At 43.0% G+C, this 14698-nt stretch overlaps 1 protein-coding gene across 2 annotated transcripts in view; it reads right to left on the bottom strand.

Moving 5' to 3' along the window:
• Positions 1 to 14698, bottom strand: part of BLTP3A (bridge-like lipid transfer protein family member 3A) — a 94879-nt gene that overhangs the window by 5311 nt on the left and 74870 nt on the right. Inside the window, exons 15-20 of one of the 2 annotated variants that reach the window (XM_003923173.4) lie at positions 8265 to 8461; positions 4857 to 5011; positions 4620 to 4770; positions 1067 to 1329; positions 503 to 611; positions 261 to 367 (exon numbers count right to left, since the gene is read on the bottom strand). In XM_003923173.4, the coding sequence (XP_003923222.3) occupies positions 261 to 367; positions 503 to 611; positions 1067 to 1329; positions 4620 to 4770; positions 4857 to 5011; positions 8265 to 8461 (982 nt within the window). Of the gene's footprint in view, positions 1 to 260; positions 368 to 502; positions 612 to 1066; positions 1330 to 4619; positions 4771 to 4856; positions 5012 to 8264; positions 8462 to 14698 lie in introns of those variants that run through there. The other variant, XM_010334047.3, reaches the window with a different exon arrangement.

Here is a 14698-nt window from a genome sequence, read left to right as displayed (position 1 = left end):
TAGGTCAATGATCAAGATAACTATTCCCTCTTCAGAATTCACTGGCAGGTGCAGCACGTCCTCAGCAACCATTCATCTCCAGCTCCTGACCTTCATCCTCTAGTCAGCACTTCTGGAAACTGCTGCTAGGGGACAGGAACCCAAAACACCCACATGCACACAGCACATGCAACCTTTTTGCTTCCCACCCCGGGTTTTACCAGCTTTGCATTTATAGCCCCCAAGAGTTATGGGCAGGTACTCTTCTGTTAGGTCCTCACCTGCTGTTCAAAAACCTCTCCTGTGGGCACCAAAAACACTTGTTCTTTTGGAGGATGTCTCTTCTCACTTTTAAGTACTTCACCTGATGGTTTGTCCTGAGCAGCAGCTAGAGGAAACAAGTAAAGGTTCTAAGTGAAAAACTGCTGCCAGCTCCCAAACAGTTCCTAGGTGTCAGCTATTCACTTTTAGGAGAAAAAAAAAAAAAGGCAGAGAAACCAACAGGCTGACAAGCCTGACTCACCGCCTACGTGGAACACACCATCATCACTCCTCTTTAGCACAACATGTTCCATGGCCAGAGTGATGGGGATGGGGCCTGGAGATGTTGGATAGATGGGGGGGATATCATCCTGTAGGAAAGAGGGAAACCACACGATGCCCCCACCAGCTTAGAGCAATCTAACGCAACCCATGCTCCCATCATTCGGCTTAAAGCAGCTTTATGCCAGTTTCTCCATACATTCTTGGAAGGTATAAGAGGCATAACAAATTCTCCCATCTAGAGATGGTGAAACTGAGGATCAGATAACCTGATGGCTTGCACATGATAATGCTGCATGTCAAAGACAGGGTTAGGATTAGAGACTAGGTCTCCCCACCTGAACCCTGGCTTTTTTGACAGCAACATAAATTTATAAACCACTGTAACACTGATAGAGAATGCAAATATGTATTAATATTTCCTCACCACATTTTACAGTGAAAAAGAAAGAGGTTAACAGCTGTCACTGCTTCCTTGTTTGACAAAGTCCAGGGCAAAAACCAGTGTGCCCTTACTTTGGCAAAAACCAAACGTCCCTCACACCTTTAGGGTGATGCTGGAGTTCACGAGCTCAATCTGCATGGGGACTACCACCGGGATCTCCTCATCCTCCAAGAAGGGCCCCAGGCCATTGAGCACCGAAGTGAGCAGCTCGAGGTCACAGCCACGAAGTAGCAAATGTAGAAAGCCATTTTGTGAGGCCAGAGGGGAATGAACAGCTGCTCCAGGCCCCACCTCAAAGCGAAGGCCCACAGCTGGCCTGATGTGGCCAGTCTTCAAAGTTGAGGATTCCTGAAAGCATGTACCTTTGTGAAGAAAGACAAGGAAGACAACTAATTAACAGCCAGGGAGTCTTCTAAGCACTTTATGTATCAATATTCCTAACAACCCTAAGTCAAAGGAATATCATCATTCTCATCTGACTGAACTAAGTCACAGAGAATAACTTGCCCAAAGTTACATAATTAGTAAGTAGCAAGGAGGATCTGAGCCCAGGCAGTCTGCCAGGTCCATGGGCTTAGGTTCTTTCCTACAATGCCCTGTAAGATGGAGTGAGATTAAGCACTTGCCTTGTTATGAATCTGGGGCAGTGGGCTAATGGCCAAGGAAAAGCTCTTAAAGCACAGGACCCCAAACTCTAATAAACTTGAATGTCTCCACCTTTCTCTAAGTTTTGGTCTTCTTATCTGTCACTCATAAAGCAAAGCAGGACCTATGCTAGCCTCTCCAAAACTCCAAACAGAACAATCTCAGGTGTAGCCAAGGATCTTGTGGAACAACTTCCACATTTATGGAACTGCAAATTGGTGCAAACATTTTGGTAAACAGTTTAGTGTTATCTAGTAAAGGTGAACTTGTGCCTACCCTAATGATCTAGAAATTATATTGTCAGAAATATAACCCTGGGGAAACTCTCAAACATATATTCCAAGACACATGTACAAGGATGTCTATGTAGCATAGATGTTGAAACAGCAAAACAACAACGACAACTAGAAACAACCTAAATATCTGTCCAGAAGTCCAGAATAGAATAAAGAAGTAAATAGGATAATGAGTACAAGGGATATTTTGGGGCTCACGAAAATGATCTAAAATTAAGTTGTGGTGATGGTTACAAAATTCTAAAATTGTACACTTCAAATGAGTGAATTTTATGCTATGCAAATTATACCTCGATAAAGCTGTTTTCAAAAAGCAAAAAGTGCCGTGTGCAGTGGCTCATGCCTATAATCTTAACTCTTTGGGAGGCCAAAGTGGGTGTATCACTTGAGGTCAGCAGTTCAAGACCACCCTGGGCAACATGGTGAAACCCTGTCTAAAAATACAAAAAAAATTAGCCAGGTGTATTGACGGGTGCCTGTAGTCCCAGCTACTGGGGAGGCTAAGGCACAAGAATCACTTGAACCCAGGATGCGGAGACAGCCACTGCACTCTAGCCTGGGTGACAGAGTAAGACCCTGTCTCCCCCCGAGAAAAGCCAGACAAAACAAAAAGGAAAAAGTGGTGTACTGGCCACGTGAGATGCCTATAATCACAGCATTTTTGGAGGCCAAGGCTGGTGGATCACTTGAGGTGAGGAGTTTGAGACCAGCTTGGCCAACATGGTGAAATCCCGTCTCTACTAAAAATATAAAAATTAGCTGGGTGTGGTGGTGAGCACCTGTAATCCCAGCTACTTGGGAGGCTGAGGCAGGAGAATTGCCTGAATCCAGGAGGCAGAGGTTACAGTGAGCCGAGATCATGCCACTGTACTCCAGCCTGGGCAACATAGGGAGACTGTCTCAAAAAAAAAAAAAAAAAAAAGTGGTGTATGTATACAATAACATGATATAGTAATGAAAAATGAATGACTTATAGCTAACTCAACAACCTAGAAGAATTTAAAGAATATCATATTACTTGAAAGAAGCAAATCATAAAAATGGTACAATCTATGATTCCATTTAGAAAAATGTGAAAAAAGCTAAATAATACAATATAAACATGTGTACAAATTATAAAGTAAAGCAAGATAATGATGAATACAAATTGAAGATAGTGATTATCTTTGACCGGTGAGGGACACAAGGAGGTTCAAGAGAGAGATTCCCAGAGACTTCAAAGGTAATGGTACTGTTCTATTTATCAAACTAGGTGGTGGGGCCAGGCATGGTGGCTTAGGGCTGTAATTCCAGCACTTTGGGAGGCTGAGGCAGGTGGATCACTTGAGGCCCGGAGTTTGAGACCAGCCTGGTCAACATGATGAAAACCAGACTCTACTAAAAATGCAAAAATTAGCCAGGTGTGGTGGTGCATGCCTGTATTCCCAGCTACACGGGAATACAGAACTGCTTGAACCCAGGAGGTTCAAGGAACTGTTGGGCAGAACTGCTTGAACCCAGGAGGCGGAGATTGCAGTGCACTGAATTCATGTCACTGCACTCCAAACTGGGCAGCACAGCAAGACTGTGTCTCAAAAAAATATTTAAAAACAATAAAACAAACTAGGTAGTGGGTAAATGGGTTCACTGTATTGTTATTATTTTATGTCTTACATATGGTTTATAAGTATTCTTCAGTATCTACTCAATATTTTAATTTTCTTTAAGAGACAGGTTCTCACTCTTGCCCAGGCTAGAGTGCAATGGCGCAATTATAGCTCACTGTAGTCTCAAACTCCTAGACTCAAGCAATTCACCTACCTCAACCTCCCAGGCAGCTAGGACTACAGGCATACACCACCACGCCCAGCTAATGTTTTTGTATTTTAGTAGAGATGGGGTTTTACCATGTTGGCCAGGCTGGTTTCAAATTCCTGACCTCAAGCGATCCACCCTCCTTGGCCTCCCAAAGCGTTAATATTACAGCCGTGAGCCGCCACACCCAGTCTGTATTTTTTGTAGAGATGAGGTCTTACTATGCTGCTCAGGCTGGTTTCCCACCTCAGCTTTCCAACATACTGGGATTATAGGCATAAACCACCGTGCCCAGGCTCCTGGGTTCAAGCGATTCTCCTGCCTCAGCCTCCCAAGTAGCTGGGATTACAGGCGCGCACCACCATGCCCAGCTAATTTTTATATCTTTAGTAGAGATGGGGGTTTCACCATGTTGGCCAGGCTGTTCTCGAACTTCTGACCTCAGATGATCCCTCTGCCTCGGCATCCTAAAGTACTGAGATTACAGACATGAGCCACCATGCCTGGCCAATAATTTTTAAATAAAGTATAATTTTAAAATAAATATGATTTTTTCTATCATCTTTTATCAATGATAACTCACATCAAAGGACTGAATCTGAATGACAAAGTTCCCTGATCAGATAGTTTTATATTAAGAGACACACAAATGAAGTGGACACTGTCCTCATGTTCAGGAGTACCTGGAAATGAAGATGGAGACGAGCACAGTGAATGCAAAGCCAAGAAAGAGCTCTGGGAGGCCGCTTGCAAAAAAGGCTTCAATGGAGGTTTTCCTCTCCCTAATGGCTGCTGGAGAAAACTTGGCACTAGTAGAGTGGCTGCCCTTAGAGCACAGTGACAAGTGCAAGTTAATCTACAGCTGTCCTAGACATAGACAGTCCTACCATCTGTTGTGGAATGACCACCATCCTTACCTGGGCACTGTCCACGCAGGAACTGCCAGAGTCCCACGGTGCCCAGCTGCTGGAGGGTCAGTTCCTCTGCTTGCAGGGCCACAGTCAGGTCCTCACCACGTACCTCAATCCCAAAAGACACCTCATTCACCTTCAGGACCAGAACTGAGACCTGTCAAAGGAGATTCTCTTAGTTTTAAGTCCCAAGTTCCCAGCCCAGAGCCTACCCTCTGCAGAGAAGAAAGTAGAGCAGCTGACCGGGTGAAAGACGAGGTCTTCCCCACTGGGTGAAACTGAACTGTTGGCTGCTGGTGACCCCTGGCCATAATTATTCACAAGAGGGCTCCCTTGAACACCAGCATTATCTGAGACATTTGAAAGAGATCCTGGTGGAACAGATTCTGGACCAGACTCTGCATGAGAAAGAGGGCAAACAAGTACAAAAGTCAAAATATTCTGTTCAAATCCAATCTCTACAAACAATGGCAACTGTAAAAATAAAACAAAATATTTATGGCATTCATGAGACAACTAGAAATTTGAGGACTAACTAGCTATCTGATTAAATTAAGGAATTGTTAATTTTTTAAAGTGTAATAATGACATTTGGTCCTATTTTTAAAAGTCTGTAAACAGAAGCAACCCAAGCGCCCTTCCTTGGATGCAATGATAAGCAATGTGATACATAAATATAATGGAATACTATTCAGCCTTAAAAAGGAAGGATATTGGCTGGGCGCTGGTGGCTCACACCTGTAATCCCATCACTTTGGGAAGCCAAGGCAGGCGGATCACAAGGTCGGGAGATTGAGATCATCCTGGCTAACATGGTGAAACCCCACCTCTACTAAAAATACAAAAAATTAGCTGGACGTGGTGGCGTGTGCCTATAATCCCAGCTACTTGGGAGGTTAAGGCAGGAGAACTGAACCCGGGAAGTAGAGGTTGCAGTGAGCCAAGATCATGCCACTGCACTCCGGCCTGGGCAACAGAGCAAGAGTCTGACTCAAAAAATAAATTAAAAAAAAAAAAAAAAATGAAGGAAATTCTGACATATGCTACAAAATAAAAAAATCTTATTAGGATATTATAATCTTATTGGATATTATACTAAGTGGAATAAGCCAGTTATAAAAGGACAAACACTGTATGATTCCACTTATATGAAGTACACGAAAGTAAGTCAAATTTATAGAAAGAAAGTAGAATCATGGTTGCCAGTGGCTTAGGGGAGGGGAAATAAAGAGTTACTGATGAAAACATCCTGGAAATAGATAGTAGTAATGACTATACAACAATCAGAATGTACTTAATGCCACTGAACTATCCATTTAAAAATAGTTAGGATAGCAAACTTCGTACGTATTTTACCACAACTTGAAAAAAGTTAAGTCTGTATTTTCTGGAATTGCATAACTGAAAATATTTATGCATAAAAGGATATGTTTGAAGCCGGGCGCAGTGGCTCAAGCCTGTAATCCCAGCACTTTGGGAGGCTGAGGCGGGTGGATCACGAGGTCAAGAGATCGAGACCATCCTGGTCAACATGGTGAAACCCCGTCTCTACTAAAAATACAAAAAAATTAGCTGGGCATGGTGGCGTGTGCCTGTAATCCCAGCTACTCAGGAGGCTGAGGCAGGAGAATTGCCTGAACCCAGGAGGCGGAGGTTGCGGTGAGCCGAGACCGTGCCATTGCATTCCAGCCTGGGTAACAAGAGCGAAACTCCGTCTCAAAAAAAAAAAAAAGGATATGTTTGAGATTTACTTCAAAATAAAATGGGATGAAGGAAAGTAGGCAGTAGTGTATATGAAACAAAAATGGCCATGAAGTCTTTTCTTTTTTTTGAGGTGGAGTCTCACTCTGTTGCCCAGGCTGGGGTGCAATGGCACGATCTCTGCTCACTACAACCTCCACCTCCTGGGTTCAAGCAATTCTCCCACCTCAGCCTTCCAAATAGCTGGGATTATAGGCACGTGCACCTACACCTGGCTAATTTTGTATTTTGAATAGGGACAGGGTTTCACCATGTTGGCCAGGCTGGTATCAAACTCCTGACCTCAAGTGATCTGCCCACGTCAGCCTCCCAAAATGCTGGGATTACAGGCATGAGCCACTGCACCGGGCCTGCCATGAGTTCTTAATTTCAAAGCTAGGTAATGGGTATATGAGAGTTCATTATTTGATTCTGTCTACTTTCATACCTAGACATGAAATCTTCCCTAATAAATTCAAAACAATAACAAACATGGTACATACCACCCAGCTTAAGAAACAGTGCATTCTCTTAAATTAAAACCACAATGAGATATTACCCCACTCCTGTCAGAATGGCTATTCTCAAAAAGATTAAAGATAACAAAGTGTTGGCAAGGACGTAGGGAAAAGGAAACCCTACAACACTGTTGGTGGAAATGTAAATTAATATGGGTATTATGAAAAATAGTATGAAGGGTCCTCAAAGCTAAAAATAGCTTACCATATCCATTTCGGGGTATATATCCAAGGGATATGAAAAAAAGTATATCAAAGAACTATCTCCACTCCTGTGTTTACTACAACATTGTTCACAATAGCCAAGTTATGGGATCACCTTATGTATTTATCAGCAAATGAACGGATAAAGAAAATGTGGTACAAATATACAATGGAATACTATTTAGCCTTATGAGAGGGAAATCTGTCATTTGTGATAACATAAATGAATCTGGAGGATGGACACTATGCTAAATGAGATAAGTATTTAAGGTGACATATACGTGAGTTTGGTTCAAAAATCCCACATTGTGTGTGTTTATATATATACCATAGCATCACTTTGTATTAATATCACATAAATAGATAAAATTATAATTTGTCAGTATCAAAAATAAATAAACAATATATTCTTTCCTTTTTTTTTTTTTTTTTTTGAGACGGAGTCACGCTCTGTCACCCAGGCTGGAGTGTAGAGGCATGATCTCCAATCACTGTACCCTCTGTCTCCCAGGTTCAAGCAATTCTCCTGCCTCAGCCTCCCAAATAGGTGGGATTACAAGCACCTGCTGCCATGCCCAGCTAACTTGTGTATTTTTAGTTGAGATGGGGTTTCGCCATGTTGGCCAGGCTGGTTGCTAACTCCCGACCTCAAGTGTTCCACCTGCCTTGGCCTCCCAAAGTGTTGGGATTACAGGTGTGAGTCACTGTGCCCAGCCTAGATACTCTTAAGGGACCATAAGTTTCTATTTCAATAAACTGAAAGAACCAGTGTAAATTACAGAGGTGATTAATTCCTAAAAGTTTCTCATTTTATTGACAGATTAAAAAGCTCCTATTTTCCAATGACAACATAGGCAAAAAACAAAAACAAAAACAAAAGACTACAAACACACCTTACACCACTGATACCAACCATGAAACTAATCCTGACTTAGCTATAAGGTTGTATTCTCTCTTTTGGTTTGAATCTCTTCTGTGATAAGAAGTCAGTTATTAACCAATAACCCAGGAAACATGGCACCAAACCCAAGAATCCATTAGAATTTCTCTTTCTCTTTTTTTGGTCTTGGTTAAGAAAATGTCTATATTATCGTATCTTGGCTTATCTTTAACCTTGCCAGTCTGACACAGGCAGCAGAGAGAACCTTTCTGGACTTCTGCATCTCTGCCTGGCTCTACTCCCACATACCAGACTCCAAGAGCATCACAAAGCTATCACTGCCATCACTGTCCACTGAAATCCGGTCTTCAGGGCCACTGCTATCCAATGAGACCCCATCAAATGACTGCTGAGATACAGTCCTCTTCATGGAGAAAAATCGGAGTCGCGCAGCACCTCCACTCACTGGGGCTGCCACCCCCTCATCTGTCTTGGCCATGGGCTCCCTGTTTAAAAAAAAACAAAAACCACAAATGTGGCTTTGGAGACATGTTTGTTCCCATCCACTTACAATACCCATTCCTTTCAGCTCAGACAGTTATTGGGAACATATACCTTTGACATTACATATTACTGGATATAAAGAGATAAAGTCATTTTTCAATCACTGGCCTTTCTAAGTCTTTCTATTTCAACATCTCTAACTGCACAGACAGCTCTCTCATAACAACATTAAATGTCAAGGTTATTCAAGGTCACCCCAGATACAGAAGAGACCAGCTACATACTGCTCTGGTGCTGATGAATGGCACCTGAAGTCACCTGCATTCATTCCGTAAGTATTGAGTAGCTTCTGATGCAAGGCATTATACTATGCACTAGGCAGGAGTGGGGGATGGATACACTGATGGGTAAGACATCCCCAGTTCTCAAATAATTTATAATCTGTTAGGAGAGAAAAGTTTATCCATACATAACATTTAATGGGCCGGGCACGGTGGCTCAAGCCTGTAATCCCAGCACTTTAGGAGGCCGAGGCGGGTGGATCACGAGGTCAAGAGATTGAGACCATCCTGGTCAACATGGTGAAACCCCATCTCTACTAAAAATACAAAAAATTAGCTGGGCATGGTGGCGCTTGCCTGTAATCCCAGCTACTCAGGAGGCTGAGGCAGGAGAATTGCTTGAACCCAGGAGGCGGAGGTTGTGGTGAGCCAAGATCACGCCATTGCACTCCAGCCTGGGTAACAAGAGCGAAATTCCGTCTCAAAAAAAAAAAAAAAACATTTAATGGGAGTAAGTCACATATGCCATAATAAAGGGATAGAGGCACAAACCAAAGGCTAGACAATATCAAAGAGGAAAAAGGAGAAGGAGAAGAGGGTCAAGGCTTTGTGGTAGGAGATAACATCTGAGGTGGTCCCTGAAGGACTGTGAAAGAGAGAGGAAGGTATTCTATAGGCAAGAAATGGCATAAACAAAGGCATAGAACCAGAAACAAAAAGAGACTGGTAAGTGCAATAGCTCTGCCTAGCTGAAGCATAGGTTTGTCAGGGAGAGCAATGGAAGATAAAGTTAAAAAGGCATTAATACAGTGAAAAGAAACCTTTAAGGACCTTTTAATACTTCTCTCCCATTTTACAGATGAAGAAACTATCCCAAGGTCACAGTTAAAGGGAGAATTAAGAAGAACTCAGGCCGGGCATGGTAACTCATGCCTATAATCCCAGCACTTTGGAAGGCCGAGACAGGCTTGACTCCAGGAGTTCGAGACCAGCCTGGGCGACATGGCAAAACCCTGTCTCTACAAAAAATACAAAGATAAGCCAGGCATGGTGGTGAATGCCTGTAGTTCCAGCTACTGGAGGCTGAGGTGAGAAGATCACCTTAGCCTGGGAGGTTGAGCTGCAGTGAGCTGAGATTGCACCACTGCACTCTAGTCTGGGTGACATGGTGAGACTCTGTCTCAAAAATAAAAGACTCAAGTCTCCTAACTTCCCATTAAGTGCTTTTTCACTTTGCCACAAGAATGGCAGCCAAATTATAGAAAACCTTGAAGAAAAAATTATTAAAATGCTTTGAAAACTGTAAAGTGCTATCTGGATGTATCATAATAATTGATTATGCCATATTAGTAAGTTAAAACTAAATTCAGGGGATATAAGGAAAAAGTGTGAAGGTTTTGGAGTAGGGAAATAACAAGATTACACCCATGTTTTAGGAAGTTTGGTCTGACTTTTTCAAATGATCTGGAGAAGAAAAGACTTTTAGCAAGTAATGGACGTCTCATAATTAAATACCCCCAATATAGAAATGATGTCCCATAATTAAATACCCCCAATATAGAAATCAACTATACTTTTTATATACTAAAAAGTCTACGTGTGGGAACAGACAGGGACAACTGATGTGAGAGCCCCTAGAGCAGTGTTCTCAAAGTGTGGTTCTGGCAGGAACATCCATCAGAATCAATGAGGAATGTGTTACATGCAAATTTTCAGGCCCCATCTCAATCCATGAATGAAGTCTAGGAGTAGGGCTCAGCAAACTATGTTTTAACAAACCCTCTAGAGTATTCTGATGCACACTCAAATTTGAGAACCACTGATCTAGGAATTAAGGTCAAAACATGACAAACAAGTGCACAAGGCAAAGAGCTAAAATGAAGAGCATGAATGAGTAGAAGAATGTTACTATGAAATGAAGACAAGAGCTGATCTGGGGAGGCATAAGGAATTCTGTTTCTTTGGGTTTTCTTTTGAGATGCTGTTTTGCTCTTGTCGCCCAGGCTAGAGTGCAATGGCACAATCATGGCTCACTCCAACTTCTGCTTCCAGGGTTCAAGCGATTCTCCTGCCTCAGCCTCCCCAGTAGCTAGGATTACAGGTACCCGCCACCACACCTGGATAATTTTTATATTTTTAGTAGAGACAGGGTTTTGCCATGTTGGCCAGGCTGGTCTCGAACTTCTTAACTCAGGTGATCGACCCACTTCGGCCTCCCAAAGTGCTGGGATTACAGGCATGAGCCACCATGCCCAGCTGGAATTCTATTTTATATATGTAAGTTTCAAGGCACCCCTGGAAGATCCATGTGCTACTATGTCCAGAGATAGTTTTAAATGAAGAGCAAGAAAGGGGAGAGAAGTCAGGACTGACAATACATATTATAACAAAAGTAAGGAGGCTGGACATGCTGTATCACACCTGTAATTCTAGCCCTTTGGGAGGCCAAGGCAGGCGCTCAGGAGCTCAAGATCTGCCTAGGTAACATAGCAAGACCCCCATCTCTACAAAACATATAAATATTAGGCCGGTGCAGTGGCATGCGCCTGAGGTCCCAGCTACATGGAAGGCTGAGGTGGGAGGATTGCTTGAGTCTGGGAGGCAGAGGATGAAACGAGTGGAGATCACGCCACTGCACTCCAGCTGTGAGACCTGTCTCAACCAAAAAATAAATAAATAAATAAAGGAGACAGATATCTAGAGAGAAACCATTACAAAGCACAGGCTGATAAAAACCTGAAAGCTTGGCAAATGCATCAAGAACTTTAAAAATGTTTGTAGCATTTGACCCAATAACTTCACTTTTAGGTTTTTATCCTAAGGAAAGATTTAGATATGTAAAACATTCACAAAGATTAATATTCACAAAAAGAAGGACATTGCATACAGCCTTGGTTCTGAGAAAAATGGGAAACAGACTAAATGACTCTCCAGATGGAGAAATGGATCAATAAATCATGATCTATCCATTTACTAGAATACAATAGAGCAATTAAAAATCATGTATTCAGCCAAGGGAAGTGGCTTATGCTTGTAACTCCAGCACTTCGGGAAGCCAAGGTGGGAGAATCACTTCAGCCCAAGAGTTCAAGACCAGCCTGTCCAACATGGTGAAACCACATCTCCAAAAATAAAAATAAATAAAAATCGTGTATTCATATGCCTAATGAATGGGAAATATCACAATATAACACTGAGTGGATAAAGCAGCATGCAACATTGTAGAAATAATAAACTCCTATTGTTGTAAACAGTATTTGTATATATTACATGCATAACCACCCATGAGTGTATACATAAATGCAGAAATATAAAGATTGGAAGAAAATAGACCCAAAAGTAAATAGTGGTTATCTGTGGGTAGTATTGTTGCAAATGATTTTTCTATTTTCTTCTTTACTCTTTTATTTCCTACATTGTCAACACGATAATCACAAACCAATTTTTTTTTTTTTTTTTTTTTTTTTTTTGGAGACAGAGTCATGCTCTGTTGTCAGGCTAGAGTGCAGTGGCACAATTCTGGCTCATTGCAGCCTCCACCTCCTGGGTTCAAGCAATTCATCTGCCTCAGCCTCCTGATTAGCTGGGACTACAGGTGCATGCCACCACACCTGGCTAATTTTTGTATTTTTAGTAGAGACGGGGTTTCACCATGTTGGCCAGGATGGTCTCAATCTCCTGACATTGTGATCTGCCCGCCTCGGCCTCCTAAAGTGCTGGGATTATAGGCATGAGCCACTGCACCCAGCCACAAACCCATTTTTTAATTTAAAAAATTAAAATTTTGGCATCACCAGTTAAAAAATAAAACAAAATTGCAGGCCAGGTGCAGTGGCTCACACCTATAATCCCAGCATTTTGTGAGTCCAAGACGGGTAAATCACTTGAGCCCAGGATTTTAGAGACCAGCCTGGGAAACATGGCAAAACCCCATCTCTACCAAAAATACAAAAATTAGCTAGGCATGGTAGCACATGTCTGGGGTCCCAGCCACTCAGGAGGCTGAGGTGGGAGAATCATTTGAACCTGGGAAGTTGAGGCTGCAGTGAGCAGAGATCGTGCCACTGGGAGACAGAATGAGACCCCTGTCTCAAAAAAAAAAAAAAAATTAAAAAGCAAAATTATAGCCGGGCGCGGTGGCTCAAGCCTGTAATCCCAGCACTTTGGGAGGCCGAGGCGGGTGGATCACGAGGTCAAGAGATCGAGACCATCCTGGTCAACATGGTGAAACCCCGTCTCTACTAAAAATACAAAAATTAGCTGGGCGTGGTGGCGCGTGCCTGTAATCCCAGCTACTTAGGAAGCTGAGGCAGGAGAATTGCCTGAGCCCAGGAGGCGGAGGTTGCGGTGAGCCGAGATCGCGCCATTGCACTCCAGCCTGGGTAACAAGAGCAAAGCGAAACTCTGTCTCAAAAAAAAAAAAAAGCAAAATTATGACAAAAGTGATCAGAATATGGACAGCCTATCCCTGTGGAATATTTATACCTATAGGATAAAAGGAAGAAGAGAGCAGCCAAGGAAAAAGAAAAGACTCCTTCAGAGAAGTCACAGTAAATGGGCTGGGTTACAAATGCTCAGAACGAACCGATCAGCAATGTTAACTACCACAGAGGAATCCAGGAGAAGGGGGACTGAGGAAAGGCCACTGGCTTGGGCAGTTAGAAAGACACTGTTGATATTTTTAAAGGGCTCATTTCACACATCTTTATTTTCTCTTTTTTTACCTCTGCTCTTTTCCCATCTCCCTTACTTGTCTCCATTTAGAAAAGGCAGGGCAGGCCGGGCGCGGTGGTTCAAGCCTGTAATCCCAGCACTTTGGGAGGCCGAGGCGGGTGGATCACGAGGTCGAGAGATCGAGACCGTCCTGGTAACATGTGAAACCCCATCTCTACTAAAAATACAAAAAAAATAGCTGGGCGTGGTGGTGCGTGCCTGTAATCCCAGCTACTTAGGAGGCTGAGGCAGGAGAATTGCCTGAGCCCAGGAGGCGGAGGTTGCGGTGAGCCGAGATCGCGCCATTGCACTCCAGCCTGGGTAACAAGAGCGAAACTCTGTCTCAAAAAAAAAAAAAAGAAAAGGCAGGGCATTGGATGATTAGGTGTCCAGGCTTTTAATCTTTGCCCCACCACTCACAAGTTGTATGATCTTGAGCAAGTTTCTTACATCTCTGACCCTCAGTTTCCTCATCTGCGAGACAGGGAGTGATATTAGTACTCATGAATAGAGGGCTTTTTTTTTTTTTTTTGAGACAGAGTTTTGCTCTGTCGCCAAGTACCAGGCTGGAGTGCAGTGGCGTGAGCTCGGCTCATTGCAACCTCTGCCTTCCGGGTTCAAGCAATGCTCCTGCCTCAGCCTTCCAAGTAGCTGGGACTACAGGCATGCGCCACCAAGCCCAACTAATTTTTTTTTTTTTTTTTAGTAGAGACAGGGTTTCACCATGTTGGCCAGGATGGTCTCGATCTCTTGACCTCGTGATCCGCCCACCTCACCCTCCCAAAGTGCTGGGATTACAGGTGTGAGCCACCGCGCCTGGCCTTTATAGGGCTATTATAAAAATTCAGTGGACCAATATTCTAAGTACTTAGGACTGTGTCTTATCAGGCACAGAAGGCACTCAGTAAATGTTGGCTAGTATTATTATACAATTCAACCCTTTAGGTTTCCCTCTCCTTCCTTGCTGTCTATCCTAGCAGGTACTAGCTCATCCACAGGCACTGCTTAAAGATCCACTTAACACAATTCACTTAGACAAAAGCTCTAAATGCACTGATCTTCATACCATGGTCTCTAAACCACAAAGAGTTCCAGGAAAGACTTCCCTTAGACTCAATTATCTTTCCTAAAACCACAAGGCACCCATGGGAAAATCCATGCTTTTCCACTCTTCTCACTGTGCATTTCTGTTTCTCTTTACTCCCTCCTGTACCTGCAGTGCTTAATACAGAGCCCAGCACACAG

This window comes from Saimiri boliviensis, chromosome 4 (genome assembly GCF_048565385.1).
Source record: "Saimiri boliviensis isolate mSaiBol1 chromosome 4, mSaiBol1.pri, whole genome shotgun sequence".
NCBI classification, from domain to species: Eukaryota; Metazoa; Chordata; class Mammalia; order Primates; family Cebidae; genus Saimiri; species Saimiri boliviensis.
This window is presented reverse-complemented; position numbering and strand designations above follow the sequence as displayed.